A 22,500-nucleotide genomic window follows, 5' to 3' on the forward strand; every position below is an offset into this window, starting at 1 on the left:
ATCGGGCAATTTCCCGAAGGCTTTCAAAACTGCAGTCATTAAACCTCTTCTAAAAAAGCAGAGCCTAGATGCCTCTGTTATCAACAACTACAGACCAATTTCAAATCTACCATTCATAAGTAAAATAATTGAGAAAGTTGTCCTCCAACAACTAAATCACTTCTTGGCTTCTACTGGCTGCCACAACAACTTCCAGTCAGGATTTCGACCTCTTCATAGCACAGAGACGGCCCTTCTTAAAGTTATAAATGACATCCGTCTAAACACAGACTCTGGCAAAACTTCAGTATTAATGCTTTTGGACCTCAGTGCTGCATTTGACACTATCGACCACTCAATACTTTTGGACAGGTTGGAAAACTGGGTGGGGATCTCAGGCACAGTTTTAAGCTGGTTCAAGTCATATCTACAAGATAGGAACTATTTTGTTTCCATTGGTGACTTTGTATCAGAACCAACCAACGTAACGTGTGGAGTCCCCCAAGGTTCAATCTTGGGGCCGACTTTATTTAACATCTATATGCTCCCACTAGGACAAATCATGCAAAATAATAACATTGACCATCATTGCTATGCCGATGACACCCAAATCTATGTAGCGCTATCACCAAATGACTATCGCCCCATAGATCTTCTGTGCCAGTGCATTGAGCAAGTCAAACACTGGATGTGCCAAAATTTCCTACAACTAAATGAAGATAAAACTGAGATAATTGTTTTTGGTGCTAAAAAAGAAAGGTTTAAAGTCATCCAACACCTTCAATCACTGTCCCTGAAAACCTCAAATAAAGCCAGAAATCTTGGGGTTATTTTAGATTCTGATTTACATTTCGACAGTCACATCAAATCAGTAACAAAATCGGCCTACTATCACCTCAAAAATGTAAAAAGACTTAGAGGGCTCATGTCAGCTCAAGACTTAGAAAAACTTGTACATGCCTTTATTACCAGTAGGCTAGACTATTGTAATGGTCTCCTTGCAGGTCTTCCCAAAAAAACTGTCAGGCAGCTACAGCTTGTTCAGAACGCTGCTGCTAGAGTTCTAACAAAGACCAAAAAATGTGAGCACATTACACCAATTCTTAAATCCTTACATTGGCTCCCTGTACATCAGAGAATAGATTTCAAAATCCTCCTGCTCACATATAAATCACTACATGGTCTAGTATATCACTGATATGCTCCCACTATATACGCCCTCTAGATCACTAAGATCTTCTGAGACCAATCTGTTAGCGGTTCCAAGAGTAAACTCAAATCAAGGGAGATCATCATTCAGTCACTATGCAACACATAGCTGGAATAAACTTCCTGAAGATGTCAGACTCTCCCCAACTCTCACTACTTTTAAAACTAGACTGAAGACTTTTATGTTCACCTTAGCTTTCAGCTAAATCTTTTAATCTTTTAACTTTTAACGTCTGCACTGTTTTTATTTTTATTGTCTGCATTTTAATTTTGCTTTTATTTTCTTTCATTTCACTTTGTTGTCTGTGAAGCACTTTGAGTCTGCCTTGTGTATGAAAAGCGCTATACAAATAAAGTTGCCTTGCCTTGCCTATATATATATATATATATATATATATATGAAATATATATATATATATATGAAATATATATATGTGTATATATATATATATATATATATATGAAATATATATATATATATATGTGTATGTATATATATATATATATGAAATATATATATATATATATATATATATATATATGAAACATATATATATATATGTGTGTATATATATATATATATGTGTGTATATATATATATATATATATACATACATATATATATATATATATATATATATATATATATATATATATATATATATATATATTTCATATATATATTTCATATATATATATATATATATATATATATATATATATATATATATATTTCATATATATATATATATTTCATATATATATATATATTTCATATATATATATATATATATATATTTCATATATATATATATATATATATATTTCATATATATATATATATATATATATATATTTCATATATATATACATATATATATATATATATATATATATATACATATATATATATATATATATATATAATATTTATATACACATACATATATACATATACATATATATATGTATATATATATGTATATATATACGTATATATACATATATATATGTATATATATACGTATATATACATATATATATGTATATATATACGTATATATACATATATATATGTATATATATACGTATATATATATATATATATATATATATATATATATATATATATATATATATATATATATATATACACACTACCGTTCAAAAGTTTGGGGTCACCCAAACAATTTTGTGGAATAGCCTTCATTTCTAAGAACAAGAATAGACTGTCGAGTTTCAGATGAAAGTTCTCATTTTTTGGCCATTTTGAGCGTTTAATTGACCCCACAAATGTGATGCTCCAGAAACTCAATCTGCTCAAAGGAAGGTCAGTTTTGTAGCTTCTGTAACGAGCTAAACTGTTTTCAGATGTGTGAACATGATTGCACAAGGGTTTTCTAATCATCAATTAGCCTTCTGAGCCAATGAGCAAACACATTGTACCATTAGAACACTGGAGTGATAGTTGCTGGAAATGGGCCTCTATACACCTATGTAGATATTGCACCAAAAACCAGACATTTACAGCTAGAATAGTCATTTACCACATTAGCAATGTATAGAGTGTATTTCTTTAAAGTTAAGACTGGTTTAAAGTTATCTTCATTGAAAAGTACAGTGCTTTTCCTTCAAAAATAAGGACATTTCAATGTGACCCCAAACTTTTGAACGGTAGTGTATGTGTGTATATATATATATATATATATATATATATATATATATATATATATATATATATATATATATATATATATATATATATATATATATATATATATATATAAACTACCTTGAAGTATTTGTTGATTGTGCCAGCTTTCTATAATTTGAATTGACGAGGAAATAATTATTTCAACGCTTCTGAAATGTTGTACTTTTTACATGTGTTACTCCTCATTCCAACTTTACTTCAATTTCAAGAAAACCTAGTTGAAAGCAACTAGTTAAAACTATTTGAAATTCACACTTAAGTTGTGTACCTGGGTTTTGATTCAGTTCTGTTACCCTACACACTATTCCCTCCAAAACATGTCACATGGTCTCTATAATCAATCATATTTCAACTATGACTCAGGAGGCTTAAATTCTCAGCAGTCCTGTTAACTAAATTATAATGTTTAGTCATTAGGAACCTTGAGATGGGCCAATTCATATTTTTGATAGTATAATATGTCATATTAAAAAAATAGGACTGAGATGTTTATTATGAGTTACAACAAGCAAATTGCACATTAATGCTGGAATAACCCATAAATTGCACAAAATACATTTATAGTGATGTATTGGTATTGTAAATACGGCGGTATTAAAATTCTCACAATAATGCCGTGATGTGTGATGGTAAACAAGAACTAGGAGTACACCTGCCAGTGTACATTTTCTCTTACATTATTGAGAAGCAAACCAAATTTCACATAATCCCCTAAGCAGTCCAGCTCGGTAAAAGATGGCAGGAAACACAGAGGAGCAGAACGGAAAGCTCAAGCTAGTGGATCCTCCAGCAAAGTTAAAATCAAACGTCTGGACGCATTTTGGCTTCGCAGTTAAGGAAGAAAAGGAGAAGAAAACGTGACGACGGACATGCAAATAACAGTTGGCAGTTATTGTCTACAACTCCGGAAATACAAGCAACATAAGAAGTCACTTGATTCATTATCACAGGAAAACAGATTGACACAACACCAAGATGTCAGGCAGGCCAAACATCAATGAAGTTATCTTCATGACAGCATGTTTGCAATGTCAGTTTAAAGACAATAAACTGAAAAGTTGTTTAAGTTTGCTTGTTACTTGAAACACTGTTCTTTACACTTTGAAAATACCTGTACATCTTGGTAGTAATAAATAGGGTTACGCTCCAGCCAGCCCCGTGACCCCGAGAGGGACAAGCGGTACAAAATGGATGAATGAGCATTAGGTTTGTGTTTATTTACAGTAAGTGTGTATTCTACGCTAAGGCATTTTTTTACAAGTTGTCTTTTTTTATTGACATTACTGCAATAATATCGTACTGTGGCCTTAATATAATGATAATATTGTACCGTGAGATTTTGATATTGTTACATCCCGAATTTACAGTAACATACACTACCGTTCAAAAGTTTGGGGTCACCCAAACAATTTTGTGGAATAGCCTTCATTTCTAAGAACAAGAATAGACTGTCGAGTTTCAGATGAAAGTTCTCTTTTTTTGGCCATTTTGAGCATTTAATTGACCCCACAAATGTGATGCTCCAGAAACTCAATCTGCTCAAAGGAAGGTCAGTTTTGTAGCTTCTGTAACGAGCTAAGCTGTTTTCAGATGTGTGAACATGATTGCACAAGGGTTTTCTAATCATCAATTAGCCTTCTGAGCCAATGAGCAAACACATTGTACCATTAGAACACTGGAGTGATAGTTGCTGGAAATGGGCCTCTATACACCTATGTAGATATTGCACCAAAAACCAGACATTTGCAGCTAGAATAGTCATTTACCACATTAGCAATGTATAGAGTGTATTTCTTTAAAGTTAAGACTAGTTTAAAGTTATCTTCATTGAAAAGTTAAAAATTGTACTGACATGATCCAGTTTAAGAGGTTGTTTAAATTAATAGTGCTTACAAAGTACAAAGAAGAAGAATTATGAGAAAAAACTTCCAACCTTATTGAAAATATTCTTCATCTCAGTATGTTAATAATGACTGAATTAATTAATTACATATTACAAACTGTTGTATATACTAATTCATAGATGTGATTTTATTATATAAAAAGGTCAGTAAATTATTTTATATAATTGTAAATGCTTTGAAGTGGGAAAGGGGTAGGATTAAATAAGCTTTGCTTCTTCCTACTCCTTTTCGGGCATGATGTAAATGAAATGATATGAAATTGTGTGATGTATTATGATGTAAATGTGTTCATGTTCGAAATAAACTAAAAGAAAGAAAAAGAAAGTACAGTGCTTTTCCTTCAAAAATAAGGACATTTCAATGTGACCCCAAACTTTTGAACGGTAGTGTACACTACCATAGCTCATATTCCAGGCCAAATATAGGCAGAAGAGAATATTGACCAAAAAGGTTTAAAATTTGACCGGTTGATTTGTTAGAATAATTTTATCTAAGTTATCACAAAAACGTTGTGTTTCAATGAGTTCCCAGCGAGAAGCAAAAACATGTCTTTGAACCTACCAAGAAGGCTTGTAAAACTCCACTGTGTAGGATGGGAAGCAACATGAAGGTGTTCTGTTTTCTTTCATGTATTGCAATCAACAGAAATATATTGTTCTAACCCAAGGACTACAAAGCGGAGACAAGGCAGGATCTGCCCAAGTTCCAGACACCGCTTTTTTTAACTCTTTTACGAACCTCTTTTTTGAAGTCTTTTACGAACCTTTCTTTGAACTGTTTTACGACCTTTTCTGTGAAGTGTTTACGACCTTTTCTTTTTAACTGTTCTGTAACCAAAGGCAACGCTGTTTACGACCCACGTCCCTTTGGAAGCAGCTGTTGCCATGTGGTCAGGGAAAGTCCAAATAAAGGAGGAGGCGTACAATCTTTCGCCAGAGCGTGCTGAGACACTGTTCAAGGGTACAATGTCCAGGCGACTCTCCTCAAATTGAGCCAAATTCAATTCTGTCTGTTTAATTACTTGCTTCTTGTCTTGTTAAATAGATGTCATCAGTGTTTAAACCTGACATTATTTTTTTTGCACTTGTTAAAAAAAATAAAAATAGCAGGACACACAACACAAATCCAAGCAGAGGACACAACTAACATGACTGTTTTGAAAAGCTCCACTTCTCACAAGCCCCAGACACACAAGAGTGTAACATCACACAGAAGCACAAGGAGAAAACGCGGTCAGACCTGAGTACTGAGAAGACCCGAGCCATTTTCCCCACTGCACGGATCTTGTTGCGGATGACCTCCTTACGCATTGCTGTGGTGCCACCTGGAAAAAACAGCACATCGCTGTCACACCAAAATACCTGTATTCATTTCACCAATGTGGGGAAGTTAATGCATTCCTAAAGAAAGGATTTATTTGAGGTTTCAAACAATGGTTTGATTACAGGCATGGTAACTATTCTCTGACGGAAAAAGCACATATTTATTTAAGTTTATAAAACAAAACAAACACTGCTTAATACTAATTTCAAGTGATGTAATTAACATAAAGTCTTCACATCTCAGAATGTTATATAAAAATGTTCTCACAGTGTTGGTATTCGTCATACAGTTGACCTAAATTGTGACCCTTAAAATGTCTGCTTAGTAATCAAAAGGGAAACTGCTAATATATTCAACTGCTGAGATTGTTTGGTCGATGGATAGGTTCTGTTATCTACTGTAGGCGTCAGCACTGTCTATTGACTGGTGATCTGTCCAGGGTGTACCCCAGCTCTCACCTGGCTGTTGTTCAATTTCCAATTTTGACAGATTAGCACACTCGACTGAACATACAGTATCTAGGTTGCTGTGACTGGGAAGTTGTGTTCTTACATCAGTTGCGGCTAGCTTACCTTCATAGAGATCGTCTCCCTCTGACATGAGCTCATCGTCAGAGCAAATGTTGAGCACATTCACCAACATCTCTGTCACTGTGGGGAGAGTAAATATTTAAACATCTGCTTGGGGTTGGTTTGATCCCAACCTCCTAACTCTATCCAAAAAAAAAACAGGCAATAAAGCCCCATCGGTTTTGACAAAATTGTTTTTTGATTGATTGACACTTTTATTAGTAGAATGCACAGTACAGTACATATTCCGTACAATTGACCACTAAATGGTAACACCCCAATGAGTTTTTCAACTTGTTTAAGTCGGGGTCGTAAATCAATTCATGGTAAATGTGGAAATAGTGTCAAAGCGCTTTGAGTACCTTGAAGGTAGAAAAGCGATATACAAGTATAACCCATTTACCATAAAAAGAAAGTCATAACCAAGCCTCCCTAACTGACACTTTGTAGTGAGATTAATAACTACTTTATATTATAGTCTCAAATATGGGATTTCTGTTATGATCCGCTGCCGGGATCATGTTCAGTTTGGTTTTTCGACTCCCTCAGTTCCCGTTTTTGTGCACCCCTGGGGTTGTTTTCTGTTTCCATGGGTGCTTATTGTTTCCACCTGGCTCTGATTGGTGTTCGGGAGGCTCACCTGTTCCCTGAGCACTAATCAGTAGCACTATTTAATACTGCCTTTTCCAGTCAGTCAGGCTGGCTTCCTACTGTGACGACCGGGTCGCATAGTGATGTGGGGGTTGTTCTCCCAGGATGCAGACGGACTTCGGACACAGCGTGCAGGTAGGAAATTATTTATTTAAGAAATAAATCAGACTAGAAAAAAAAAAACGTGCTCAAAGCACGGAAGGCAAAAACCAAAGGGGCTAGCGTGGAAGCTAGCAACAAACAGAGCCTAGCGTGGAAGCTAGTATACAGGTAGCAGGAATCAAAAGTCGTCAACGTGTAGCAAATTAGGAAGCCAGACTGACTGACCGGAAAAGGCAGTATTAAATAGTGCTACTGATTAGTGCTCAGGGAACAGGTGAGCCTCCCGAACACCAATCAGAGCCAGGTGGAAACAATAAGCACCCATGGAAACAGAAAACAACCCCAGGGGTGCACAAAAACGGGAACTGAGGGAGTTCAAAAACCAAACTGAACATGATCCCGGCAGCGGATCATAACATTTTCTAAGCATATTCCTGTTATTTGTTGTTTTTAACATTTAAAAGTATTTTTTATGTTCAATCATTGTCCTCAACTTAATGTCAGCATGCTATTGGCGTAAATGATGTGGTTATATTTCATGTATTTGCTAATTCTATGACAAAAAAAAAATCACTGTTGTTATTGAAAGTTATGTACTCAAGCAAGTCTCTTCAGCAAGAACCTTGTCAAAAATAAATTGATGTTGCCAGGGCCAATACACATTTGATCAGATTAGGTGGTTGAAAAAAGACAAAAAATAGAGTTGATTTTGAGAGAGTTACAAGGAAGAAAATGGCACTAATTCGGTGAAAAGGCCCCCCATGCTCACAAAAACAGATATTAAACGGCATATACCGTATTTTTCGGACTATAAGTCGCAGTTGTTTTCATAGTTTGGCCGGGTGCGACTTATACTCAGGAGCGACTTATGTGTGAAATTAACACATTACCGTAAAATATCAAATAATATTATTTAGCTCATTCACGTAAGAGACTAGACCAGGGGTGTCAAACTCATTTTAGATCGGGGGCCGCATGGAGAAAAATCTACTCCCAGGTGGGCCGGACTGGTAAAATCACGGCACGATAACTTAAAAATAAAGACAACTTCAGATTATTTTTTTTGTTTAAAAATAGAACAAGCACATTCTGAAAATGAACAAATCATAATGTTGATGGGTTTTTTTACACATACATGTTGCAGTTAATAGTATTCTATCTTTGTCGTTACTTATACTTTCTGAATAAATGATGTGATAATGTTCATCAGTCAACTCATAGGTGTAATTTTCAATCTATTAAGATAAAAAAAATATCAAAATCAAATTACAGGATGTTATTTATGTAGTTTGCTCATTTTTCTCAACTGGTGCACTAAGATCATGTGTTTTTTTTTGTTTTTTTACATATGTAGCATAATCTAAAATGATACAAAGAATTGCTATTGCGACATCTAGTGGACACATTTAGAAGAGCAGTTTCTTTCATTCCAAAATTTCGCAAACTCATCCCGCGGGCCGGATAAAACCTGTTCGTGGGCCTGATCCGGCCCGCGGGCCGTACGTTTGACACCCCTGGACTAGACGTATAAGATTTCATGGGATTTAGCGATTAGGAGTGACAGATTGTTTGATAAACGTATAGCATGTTCTATATGTTCTAGTTATTTGAATGACTCTTACCATAATATGTTACGTTAACATACAAGGCACGTCCTCAGTTGGTTATTTATGCCTCATATAACGTACACTTATTCAGCCTGTTGTTCACTATTCTTTATTTATTTTAAATTGCCTTTCAAATGTCTATTCTTGGTGTTGGGTTTTATCAAATAAATTTCCCCAAAAAATGCGACTTATATATGTTTTTTTCCTTCTTTATTATGCATTTTCGGCCGGTGCGACTCCAGAGCGACTTATAGTCCGAAAAATACGGTAACTTAAGGTCAATGAATTACATAGAAAGTCATACAATCATAAGTACAAACAAAATACTTTCTTTTAAGTTTACCTTTTGACTACTTTCACAGATAGTGTGAGTTCATATATATTGTTATATTTTTTTATTTTATTTCCATTTATACCTCCATTATTTAGTTTTTCAAGTTCTATCTCAATTCTGTACACTGCTGCTGGAATTTAAATTTTCCTAAGGAAACTCTCTTGAAGGAATCAATAAAGTACTATCTATCTATAACACATCTTACTTCAAATATTTCAGATGTTTTATTTTGTTCAAACATATTCTTCATATTTTTTGGCCTAAGTCAAGTCTAGAAAATTAATTTATATTCATGTCTAACATGTATTGCAGTGTAATATTTGTCTTATTTGAATTATTATGGTGTGGCGACTAATAAAATGATGTCCGTCCGCACCCATTAGGACGTTTCAAAGTGTAAAATACGATCCGCCTTAATGACAAACTATTTTATTTTGAAAGTAAACTCGATCATTTATTTTGTGCTTGTGCATAACTTCCTGTCCAACCCCAGCGTACTTTAGCTAAATTAAACCGCCGCAACCGGCAGAAATAGAAGCCCTGCGTACATTTAGCGCAGCGACGCGAAATGTTCCGCAGGCGGTGGAAACGGACACACACTGCAAAAACTGAAATCTAAGTAAGATTAAATATCTCCAATAAGGGTGATATTTGCTTATTTTCTGTCTGATAGGATAATTCTTCTCACTAAGCAGATTTTATGTTAGAGTGTTTTACTTGTTTTAAGGGTTTTGGTCCTAAATGATGTCAGTAAGATATTACAGCTTGTTGCTGAGATTTGATGACCTATATTGAGTAAAACATGCTTGAAACTAGAATATCAACTGATGCAAAGCTGTGTCATCAACACTCACCAGTATAAAACTACTTTTTTAAAGTAATAATTTCTTATTTCAAGCATGAAAAAAAAAATCATGACTTTGGCACAATTGTGTCTCATATTAAAACAGATGACAGCCAAATGGACTTTGCTGTTTTATTTTCAATCAAACAATAGAAAATACGTACTCATATAGTAGTACAGTTATTAGTGAAAATATACCATATTTTAAGGTATTGTTGTGTTCATTGAGGTTAGCTAATTTTACTTGTTTTGGAAAGTCTTGACAAGCCAAACTTTCTTGTTCTATTGGCAGATAGTTTTGCTTAGTTCAAATAAAATACCCCTAATTTTTGCATCTTTTTTTCTTGTTTCTGAACACTGACTTTTTGCAGTGCATTGGCTTGAATAATGCTGTTGCCGCAGCTGTTTGGCATCCTGTGGAAATCAGGGGTTAAGCTAATCAAAGTGTTCTTTAACTGTAGTACAAACTCAAGCATGTTATTATTCAGTTTAAAGTGTAAATCGTGTCAAGTAAAGTCATACCTTTCTCCCCGACAAAAGGCAAAGACCATGTGAAGACGTCCATAAAATTGGGCAACCAGTAAGGGTGGGGGGAACAGTTGAACTGTCTGATATTCATCACGTTGTTCTCATATTTCAATACAGCAGCTGCAGCAAGAGATCACACAGAAAAGGAAGTCCAGGGATTAAAACACGTCGGGGAATAAAATAAAACCCTTCCAAGATCAACAAACCTTTGTTGTTGTAAACATCAAGGTAATTTGGAGCTGAAAAGATTGTGATTAATGAAGGGAAGCCAGTAGTTTGACTTTTTCTGTACATCCGATATCTATTGGGCCACAAAACAAAAAAACTCAACAGACATTTTACAAACCATGGACATTTTGTCAGTAAAATCCAAACTAACTTACCCTGCATCTTGTGCTTCATGGGCTCTAATTACTGACAACAAGTTATTATTTACCAAAAAGTCACAGACAGCTGAGTAACTGCAAAGAGAGAAAAACGAGACATAAATCAATCTTGTTTAAATATTGAGCTCATACTATTTTAGCAGGCTACTATTACTTGTTCAGGCACACGTATGGTAATGTTCAAAAGTTCACCACTAAATCAGTTATCCAAGGCTAAATGACAAAGTGTGTATGTAGTGCTCCAGTTCAGAAGTGTACATAAATACACTAATCACGAGAGAAAATGCCCTATCGATTATAAGCATTTACTTGAACTGTTTTTTGTATTCTCAAATTCAAACTGGGTCAAAATGATATGTTCAGGTTCAAATACATGCCTACAACCCCAGTAATTATCGGTTAAGCTACAAAGTTCATTCACGCTTTGACATTGTCAATTTTGTCCAGTCCATTGTGATATAAACCTTCACTGTGGACAGTAACACTTATATGATAAGTACTTCTTATAACTGCTGTAACAACCGTAGTCAATTGTGTGATTATTAACAGGCAGTTAAACGGGGCTTGGCATTGGACAGTAAAAAGTCAATATGGAACCTACCCCAGCACTTATTACATTATTTTGGTGACTGTATGTATATTTCAGCCTGTATGTACAATTCTGCCATGTGTAAATAAATAAACAAACAAACAAACACACACACACACACGACATTTCAGAAATCAACATTCACCACCATTCAACACACCAAATTGACCATTTGTCTAATGATTATAAAACGTAAAGGATATCTGTATTACATGATTGGTAAATGCGATTCGTTTTACCAGTGATTTGATTCGATTCAGAATTTGTAGTTGCCGATACGATTCAGGCATGACATCATGTTTTTAAGAAGATAAGATCCGAAACGTTTCAATGAGTTGAAATCGATTCAGTAACTTTTAACAGTGACTGTGAAATAAATAGTGGATACTGGACACTGCAGGGGAAGTTCTCTATGTTCCAGTCATTTCTTGTAAGGGAATACAGTATAAATGATTTATGGATACAAACAAGAAAGTCAACAACAATTAATGGCATTAATGCATTCACATATTGTTTGAATAAAGAGCAACAAACAACTCTCTCATTTTCAATTTTCCAAAAACTACAAAAAGTACTGTAACCAACATTTTAACAGTAGATGTACGTGCTACTTCTGCTGTTGTTTTTCCAACATAAAATAACACAATATCAAGAATAAAGTGCAACCAACATCTCTTCAGGTTAATTGAGCAGTGGTTTGACCTGCTGCTACTCTCATTTTAATAAACAGCTACAATAGCAGAGAAAAGTCACAGCAAATACAAACGCCACTACAAAAATAACATAAAGCCATAACACAACAACTGTTGTTACCTTTCTCAGCCACCATAGCTATCCCCCATTTTTGTTTGTCGACTGATGGTGATGACACCACTGACGGGCAGACAGACTTGAATGTTAGTGTTAAACTGCATACAAAGTCTGCAGTTCTTAAAACCAATGTTATCCTTTTTCTAGTATGGATAAAATCGATCGATTTTCTTTTAAAATGATGATGTTGGTTTTTATTTTTTTATTTTTTTTTTAAAATGATGTTGGATCGATACCTATATTCCGGAGGGCAAACTTGCCGAGCACAGATCGATATAGTTGAATCTAAGGAATATAAATGGATATTGTTACATCCTAAGTAAAATGTCTTCCAAAACATTTTGAGCACAACTGAAGACTGTGCTTAATGTAATTTACTGTAATGTGGAAAAATGACCCCAAGGTGATACCGTTTTTTGCCACAATACTGTTTTGTGCTGCTAAATCTGCCAAATAACTGTCACGCTGCAAAAACTGAAATCTAAGTAAGATTAAATATCTCAAATAAGGGTGATATTTGCTTATTTTCTGTCTGATAAGATAATTATTCTCACTTAGCAGATTTTATGTCAGTGTTTTACTTGTTTTAAGTGTTTTGGTCCTAAATGATCTCAGTAAGATATTACAGCTTGTTGCTGAGATTTTATGACCTATATTGAGTAAAACGTGCTTGAAACTAGAATATCAACTGTTGCAAAGCTGTGTCATCAACACTCACAAGTATGAAACTACTTTTTTAAAGTAATAATTTGTTATTTCAAGCATGTGAAAAAAAAAATCATCGACTTTGACGCAATTGTGTCTCGTATTGAAACAGATGACAGCCAAATGGACTTTGCTGTTTTAATTTCAATGAAACAATAGAAAATACGTACTCATATAGTAGTACAGTTATTAGTGAGAATATACTTATTTTAAGGTATTTTTGGGTTCATTGAGGTTAGCTAATTTTACTTGTTTTGGAAAGTCTTGACAAGCCAAATTTTCTTGTTCTATTGGCAGATAATTTTGCTTAGTTCAAATAAAATACGCCTAAAAAATGTTTTTTTCTTCTTGTTTTTGAACACTGACTTTTTGCAGTGCAGTTATGTTATTATCTATTATGTTATATAAGTATTATATATGTAGTATGGAAGTATCATGAGAGATGCCTAATATGGTTCCACGTTTCCCATTTTTTTAGGCTACTGTGATTAACTGTACTTGATTTTGTTTTTCCTAATACAATACTGTGTATTGATTATTGGATAATTGCCGTGTCCTGACATCATATACGTTAAAGGGACTAAATGATTGATTCTACCTGAAAAAGTAGGAGCAGCCTCTGACAGAGTTATGGTTGAAGTGTTCATTTGTCTTTTCACTGCCGTAGTCTTCACCAGGGTCGGCCCAAATCAGATCACACATTGGTCCAAACGCTGGAGGCTCCTTAAATCTATCTAACTGTTTGAAAAGACAGATTTACAAATTGTGCGCATACAGTTGTAAATTCTGGCAATAAACCCATTATATCACATTCTAATGCAGTGGTTCTTAACCTTGTTGGAGGTACCGAACCCCACCAGTTTCATATGCGCATTCACCGAACCCTTCTTTAGTGAAAAATATATATATATATTTTTTCAAATTCAAGACAAAGTTATATGTTTTTATACCGGTGCACAACATGAACCGTGCATGAACATCACCTTGTTCAAAGAACACAACCAACACAGTACATGAACTCACAAAAAATTACACGCCTGCAAATCACTGTGATTTCTGCTGTTGCCGTATCCATAATAAGCCGATAGTGAGACGTTTTTTTTACACGATGAGTCGGGTGTGTCTCGACCTCCACGGCGGAGGGTCCGCCGAACCCCTGAGGCCGACTCACCGAACCCCTAGGGTTCGATCGAACCCAGGTTAAGAACCACTGTTCTAATGTGATCGTACGATATTGGACTATTACACAGTATGTCACTTACTTTCCTTATGTCATCAAGGCAGTTGATTTCTGGTGAGAGCCCACCGTGGACACACAGGAACTGTTGGTTAAGCAGGGCAGCAAGGGGCAGGCAGTCAAAAGCCTCCATACAGGCATCATAGACCCTTTCTGAGTACTTAATTTTACCTGTCACAAACACAGTGAGACAGCAAAAGCATGTGATTAAATGACTGCTACACTGCAAAAACTGAAATTTAAGTAAGATTGAATATCTCAAATAAGGGTGATATTTGCTTATTTTCTGTCTGATAAGATAATTCTTCTCAGTAAGCAGATTTTATGTTAGAGTGTTTTACTTGTTTTAAGGGTTTTGGTCCTAAATGATCTCATTAAGATATTACAGCTTGTAGCTGAGATTTGATGACCTATATTGAGTAAAACATGCTTGAAACTAGAATATCAACTGTTGCAAAGCTGTGTCATCAACACTCACAAGTATAAAACTACTTTTTTAAAGTAATCATTTCATATTTCAAGCATGAAAAAAAAAAATCATGACTTTGACACGATTTTGTCTCATAATTAAAACGGATGACAGCCAAATGGACTTTGCTGTTTTATTTTCAATGAAACAATAGAAAATACGTACTCATATAGTAGTACAGTTGGCACAGTACAGTAAACTGACAGTTAATATTCAAACATTTAACATGTGACATTTCTAACAATTTTGAACAAAAATAGTTAATGCATATTCAGATACATTCTTTAAAATTACAATTAAAAAATGTTTGGCCAGGGGCCGGGCTGTATATATGCGCACTAATTGACTGAAAGAGCACGCACTTGGCGCGATGATGTCACGTTATCGATGGAAAAATGCATTTTTAGACCATATGATTTGCCTGAGCGGCTAGTAGACCCCGAGAGTAACAAGTGGTTGCCTTGTTGCCTTTCCATTAAGAACAATAATTTCGTTTTTAGTATAAGTTTGCTGGTTTCAAGAAATGTAATGCCGAACGCATATCATTATGTCAAGATAATTTACTTCATTTAAGAATATTTTTCAACATATTGAGCAAAAAGGTCTCTTTTTTTTTTTTCTACCAAGAAAAGTGCACTTGTTATTAGTGGGAATATACTTATTTTAAGGTATTTTTGGGTTCATTGAGGTTAGCTAATTTTACTTGTTATGGAAAGTCTTGACAAGCCAAATGTTCTTGCTCTATTGGCAGATAATTTTTCTTAGTTCAAATAAAATAACTCTCATTTTTGTATTTTTTTTTTCTTGTTTTTGAACACAGACTTTTTGCAGTGTATACATTGACACAAACCCTGGCCTTAACCATCCGTGGGATGAACTCGAGCAAACCACAAAGCCCCAGTTGAGGTCCAGCATCAGTGACCTCTGACCTCATAAAGGAGCATTTGGATGACTGGACAAAAAACTTCACATACACACATCATTATCAGCATCATCATCTTGTAAAAAGTAGAAGAATCAAAGTTATTATCGGTGCAGAAGACAGACCAGTTATATTCACTTCCTGGTGGTTCAGTGATAGCATACATTTGTGTATACCAATATGTCACATGCCACACACAGAAACCAAGCTGTCCATTATTGTGCAAACCATGCACACAAATTGCAATAATTGATTAGTGATGGGAGACGCTGGTGCATCAATGTTGTGCCAGAGGAGCCGGTGCTCATTTGCAGCAAAAGTCATAAAACTGCTTCTGTGGTATCTCTTGCACACAGCACTGCAGATCAGATTGGGGTCAGGAGACACAAAATCATTAAAGGGACAGAACAGGCAGGACAACGTCGCACAGGAAATGCCAGTTGCAATCACAGAAAATTCAAGCTAACTGTTATAATGACATTCAGACTTTACTTCAATCAATAACGGAGCAGCATCTCCTCATCCGTGGCTCACTTGTGCAACAACAACGCCGGAAATGTGTCCCGTGAAAAAACGTATGACCGAAACTCTCTAATGACTAAAGTTCCTTGGGTGAATTATGTAAACTCACTACACTTGTAACAAGACTTAGAGGGCTCATGTCAGCTCAATACTTAGAAAAACTTGTACATGCCTTTATTACCGGTAGGCTAGACTATTGTAATGGTCTCCTTGCAGGTCTTCCCAAAAAAACTGTCAGGCAGCTACAGCTTGTTCAGAACGCTGTTGCTAGAGTTCTAACAAAGACCAAAAAATGTGAGCACATTACAACAATTCTTAAGTCCTTACATTGGCTCCCTGTACATCAGAGAATTGATTTCAAAATCCTCCTGCTCACATATAAATCACTACATGGTCTAGGGCCCAAGTATATCACTGATATGCTCCCACTATATAAGCCCTCCAGATCACTAAGATCTTCTGAGACCAATCTGTTAGCGGTTCCCAGAGTAAAGTCAAATCAAGGGAGAGCATCATTCAGTCACTATGCAACAAATACCTGGAATAAACTTCCTGAAGATGTCAGACTTTCCCCAACTCTGACTACTTTTAAAACCAGACTGAAAACTTTTATGTTCACCTTAGCTTTCAGCTAAATCTTTTAATCTTTTAACTTTTAACGTCCGCACTGTTTTTATTTTTATTGTCTGCATTTTAATTTTGCTTTTATTTTCCTTCATTTCACTTTGTTGTCTGTGAAGCACTTTGAGTCTGCCTAGAATATGAAAAGTGCTATACAAATAAAGTTGCCTTGCCTGGCCTACACCGGTATGTTTTAGCGCTTCCATAGCGAGGTATAAGTTAGAACTTTACACTACTTTATATTCAGTGTTGGGTTAGTTACTGAAAACCAGTAACTAGTTACAGTTACTAGTTACTTTATTTCAAAAGTAACTCAGTTACTAACTCAGTTGCTTACACCAAAAAGTAATGCGTTACTGTGAAAAGTAACTATTTAGTTACTAATATATATTTTTATTTTTTTAAGGCCCCGTTTAATGCCCTTTTAGTCTTCATTTCAGTACTGTTATTGCACTGGAGAATAATACAATCTGTTAATCAACTTGACATGCATTTGCATCTCTGAACTCCGCTAAGCAATGTGGTCTACATACAACACACAAAGACAAAGATATGTTTCAAAGGGCCAATTTGTTTCAGGCCAGAACAAATTGACAAAACTGTTTTAAATAGCTGCAACATAACATACATAAGTAACAAACAGCATAATAACAACATAGCTGTAAACCAAGGAAGGCACACACTACATACACAAAGCCTAACCAGGCGGTTTTTTCTCTCAAGGAATTCTGAAATAAAATCATGACAGAAGCCCAGAACACTCTACACATTTCCCCAGTTTTAGTTTAGAGATAAGGAAAGATTGGCCTGGCCCACTAGCATCCCTCTTTATGTTTGTGAACTTTATAGTCTATACATTTAGAGTGATGTGATAATCAAAAACTCTAGAAGTCTAGAATGAAAGAGCAACAGTATATAACAGAATTGACACAGTGTGTGCACCTTCAGTGCTGAATGATGAGCAGAGGCAGAGTTTGGAGTGTTTTCTTTAGCTCGCTTTCCATTTTTATGTACTCACTGTCCAGGTGCCATTTGACGCCCGGTATCATGCTAATTAACTGCCTGAAATCGGGTGACTCCACTGTAGAAATAGCATGCATGTCTTCTAGCACACACGCTGCAATGGCTCTATCAACGTTGTCCTGGCTAGTAGTGCCTCGTTAAAAACCAGCCGCTGTTGCTTAGGAGGTGAAGTGTGTCTCTCTTTACTAGCTTCGTCGAAGCATGTTGCTTTTGTAGCTGTTTCAGCAGGTTTGAATCGCTAGGATAGGATCTTTGATCCAAGACACAACTTACATTTAACTAAAATGTTCTTTTCTTTGTGGTCGACAAAAGAAAAGTAGTGAGAATATCTCCATGTTAAGAAACTCGGTTTCGGGCTTCACCATGATGTCTTGTTAGTAAACACAGACACGCCCCCTCCCACACACACACAGAGCGCGCCTCTTCTCCGTCGCCTCTTCTGCAGCGCTCCAATAAAACACACTCAGATCTTCTCAGTTTTTAGCCAATACTACATAAAAAATAACGTAAAATAACACAGTAACGCATCATGTAGTAACGGTAACTGAGTTACTGAATATAAAAAATGATGTGTTAGATTACTATTTACCGCCGAAAGTAACGGCGTTACAGTAACGCGTTACTTTGTAACACATTAGTCCCAACACTGTTTATATTAGAAATGGTAACAGCAGAGGATGAATGTCCAATAACAAGAAGATAGAGAAAAAGAAGAAGCTTATCGACTATGCTGGTAAGGTAAGACGTATTATCTGGCGTTTTTTTTCGCAATATTATGCAAAAGCAACTTTTCTTACCTTTTGGTACCTGCTGATTTGTATTTGGGATCTGCATAAATCCTGAAAATTTGCACGCGCCCGCCTTTGTAGTCCAATTTTCAGGATTTATGCAGATCCCAAGTACAGATCAGCAGGTACCAGAAGGTAAGAAAAGTTGCTTTTGCATAATATTGCGAAACAAAACGCCAGATAATACGTCTTACCTTGTACACACACCATAATAATACTCCTATGTTGAAGCACAGTAAAATCCATCAAGCGGTGCGGCTTCATAGCTTACCAAAGTCCTACTAAAACATTTTGATAGAATTTTGAGCGCTGTGTGTAATGTTTTATATTTTCAATGGAACATATAAAATGTTGGTGTTTACTTGAGTCATATTGCAGTCTACTCGTATGTCTTTTGTGTGACTGCCATCATATTGCAGTCTACACGTATCTCTTATGTGTGACTGCCATCTACTGGTCACACTTATTACACCATGTACCAAATAAAATAGCTTCGAGGTCGGTAAGCACAACCAGAATTATTCCCTACATGAGGCGCACCGGGTTATAAGGCGCACTGTCGAGTTTTGAGAAGATTAAAGGGTTTTAAGTGCGCCTTATGGTCCGAAAAATACGGGTGTTTTGTAAAAAAGTTATGCACAGATGAAAGTTTTTCAATGATTTTAGAGGAGCACAAGTAAGTTAGGTTAGGTTTGATAATACTGTATGTCTGTGAGTCGTGTGGCTTCATTGAACACAAACCATTTCAATCTCCAGTTGTCACTACCTCAACAGCTCAAGAGTTTGCACTCTGATATATACATGATTCAGCCAAAATGTGTGTGTGGGTTTTTTTTAAATAAATTAAAACATTAGCACTTTCAGGCCCTTAATTATTAGGGCAGTACAATTGGACCTATGCAAGACGTTTCACTAGGCTGGTTGCAGTATAATTAATATTAGCTCGTGAACATAAAGGCAATATATACACTTAAAAATTGTATCTAAAATAATATACAACCGATACTTTTGATACAAATGTTATTTTATATTACTATAGCATCTGGCTCTCATAATATCTTCTGAAAAAAATCTGGCCCTTGAACAGCCCACTGCTGTAAATAACACACTTTGTATTTCCTAATAAAGAAGTAGAAGTGGGTGGCAACATTTGTTTATTTTCACAGAACACAGCCGTCATAATGTCGTGAGGGAGGACAGTAGAAACCACTTTTTGTTCACCTCAGGAGTTGTCCAAAGTCTAACATTGTAAGCCGGCCTCCAGGAAGTCAAACTTCAAGACTATTCCTACCATCAAACACTGATATCTTACACTGTTGCTGTCAGTTTGGGTTTATCAACACGCTTCATAAAACTACAACTGCGTTGTGAGTCAACTACCGATCTTTGTTGCCATCTGGTGGGCGTGTCTCCCATCTCGCACTGCCCCAGAAGAAATCAGGCCCACATTGAACACACAGGAAAAGGGGGTGGATGGTCAAAAGACTGTACGTAGTGTACACACTGCAAAAACTGAAATCTAAGTAATATTAAATATCTCAAATGAGGGTGATATTTGCTTATTTTCTGTCTGATAAGATAATTCTTCTCACTAAGCAGATTTTATGTTAGAGTGTTTTACTTGTTTTAAGGGTTTTGGTCCTAAATGATCTCAGTAAGATATTACAGCTTGTTGCTGAGATTTTATGACCTATTTAGAGTAAAACATGCTTGAAACTAGAATATCAACTGTTGCAAAGCTGTGTCATCAACACTCACAAGTATAAAACTACTTTTTTAAAGTAATCATTTCTTATTTCAAGCATGAAAAAAAAAAACATTTAACATGTGACATTTCAAACATTTTTGAACAGAAATAGTTCATGCACATTCAGATAAATTCTTAAAAATTACAATTAAAAAAAATTTGGCCGGGGGCCGGGCTGTATATATGCGCACTAATTGACTGAAAGAGCACGCACTTGGCGCGATGATGTCATGTTATCGATGGAAAAATGCATTTTTAGACCATATATTTTGCCTGAGCGGCTAGGAGACCCCGAGAGTAACAAGCGGTTCACTGCAAAAAGTCAGTGTTCAAAAACAAGAAAAAAAATTACAAAAATTAGGGGTATTTTATTTGAATTAAGCAAAATTATCTGCCAATAGAACAAGAAAATTCCGCTTTTAAGACTTTCCAAAACAAGTAAAATTAGCTAACCTCAATGAACCCCAAAATACCTTAAAATAAGTATATTCTCACTAATAACAAGTGCACTTTTCTTGGTAGAAAAATAAGAGACCTTTTTGCTCAATATGTTGAAAAATATTCTTAAATTAAGTAAATGCTAGTGCCATTATCTTGACATAATGATATGGGCCATCATGATTTTTTTTTCCATGCTTGAAGTAAGAAATTACTTTAAAAAAGTAGTTTTATACTTGAGTGTTGATGACACAGCTTTGCAACAGTTGATATTCTAGTTTCAAGCATGTTTTACTCAATATAGGTCATAAAATCTCAGCAACAAGCTGTAATATCTTACTGAGATCATTTAGGACCAAAACCCTTAAAACAAGTAAAACACTAACATAAAATCTGCTTAATGAGAATAATTATCTTATCAGACAGAAAATAAGCAAATATCACCCTTATTTGAGATATTTAATCTTACTTAGATTTCAGTTTTTGCCGTGTTGCCTTGTTGCCTTTCCATTAAGAACAATACATTAGTTTTTAGTATAAGTTTTCTGGTTTCAAGAAATGTAATGCCGAGCGCATATCAATTATGTCAAGATAATGGCACTAGCATTTACTTCATTTAAGAATATTTTTCAACATAATGAGCAAAAAGGTCTCTTTTTTTCTACCAAGAAAACTGCACTTGTTATTAGTGAGAATAGACTTATTTTAAGGTATTTTTGGGTTCATTGAGGTTAGCTAATTTTACTTGTTTTGGAAAGTCTTGACAAGTCAATTTTTTTTTGTTCTATTGGCAGATAATTTTGCTTAGTTTAAGTCAGGGGTGTCCAAAGTGCGGACCGCAGGTCATTTTTTAACGGCTCCACAACACATTCTAAAAATACGATAAAAAAACAAAAACAAACGTGGTATAAAAGAGCAAACAGGTGAAATGTAACAAGAAAATGTTGCAATGTTTACTCTAATAACACAAAGCTGCCATGTAGGCTGTTTTTTTCTTTAAAAAATAATATTTATCAAAATCAACATCATTATGAATTATTGACCTATTCAAGGCTCCAATTACGTCACATTAAATATTCCACTTTGAGATATTCTCTGGGGAAAATGTTGCCTATTTTGTGTTTGCCATATAAAAAACTGAGCTGTTGTTTTTTAAAAGAAGGGCCTAAAACGAACAAATAAAAAACATAAACAACAATAAAACTTAGAATTGACGGACAGATCTGAAGCTGATCTCGAGATTATTGTGCTAAAAGTAATCAGTAAAAAAAAAGTATAGTTTATTTTTTAACACTTTAATGAGTTTTGGATCCCCAATAATTTTAGTGGGATTTTTTTTTGCGTGTGTCATTGCTCAAAAAATGTCAATGTTATTATGAGTTATTGACCTTTTTAAGGCTCCAATTATTTTATAATCTCAAATTATCTACTTTAAAATTTAATTGGGGGAAAATATTGCATATATGGTGGGTTTTTTTC

The 22,500-nt window shown here is 35.1% G+C and overlaps 1 protein-coding gene across 3 annotated transcripts in view; it reads right to left on the reverse strand.

Annotated features, from left to right (window-relative positions):
• The window catches only part of ppp3cca (protein phosphatase 3, catalytic subunit, gamma isozyme, a), a 92,987-nt gene that overhangs the window by 22,148 nt on the left and 48,339 nt on the right, over positions 1–22,500 (reverse strand). For all 3 annotated transcript variants that reach the window (XM_062051528.1, XM_062051527.1, XM_062051526.1), the window contains exons 5-11: positions 14,517–14,662; positions 13,853–13,992; positions 11,148–11,225; positions 10,971–11,065; positions 10,759–10,884; positions 6,702–6,779; positions 6,046–6,130 (exon numbers count right to left, since the gene is read on the reverse strand). In XM_062051528.1, the coding sequence (XP_061907512.1) occupies positions 6,046–6,130; positions 6,702–6,779; positions 10,759–10,884; positions 10,971–11,065; positions 11,148–11,225; positions 13,853–13,992; positions 14,517–14,662 (748 nt within the window). The remainder of the gene's footprint in view (positions 1–6,045; positions 6,131–6,701; positions 6,780–10,758; positions 10,885–10,970; positions 11,066–11,147; positions 11,226–13,852; positions 13,993–14,516; positions 14,663–22,500) is intronic.

This window comes from Entelurus aequoreus, linkage group LG06 (genome assembly GCF_033978785.1).
Source record: "Entelurus aequoreus isolate RoL-2023_Sb linkage group LG06, RoL_Eaeq_v1.1, whole genome shotgun sequence".
In the NCBI taxonomy this organism is placed as follows: domain Eukaryota; kingdom Metazoa; phylum Chordata; class Actinopteri; order Syngnathiformes; family Syngnathidae; genus Entelurus; species Entelurus aequoreus.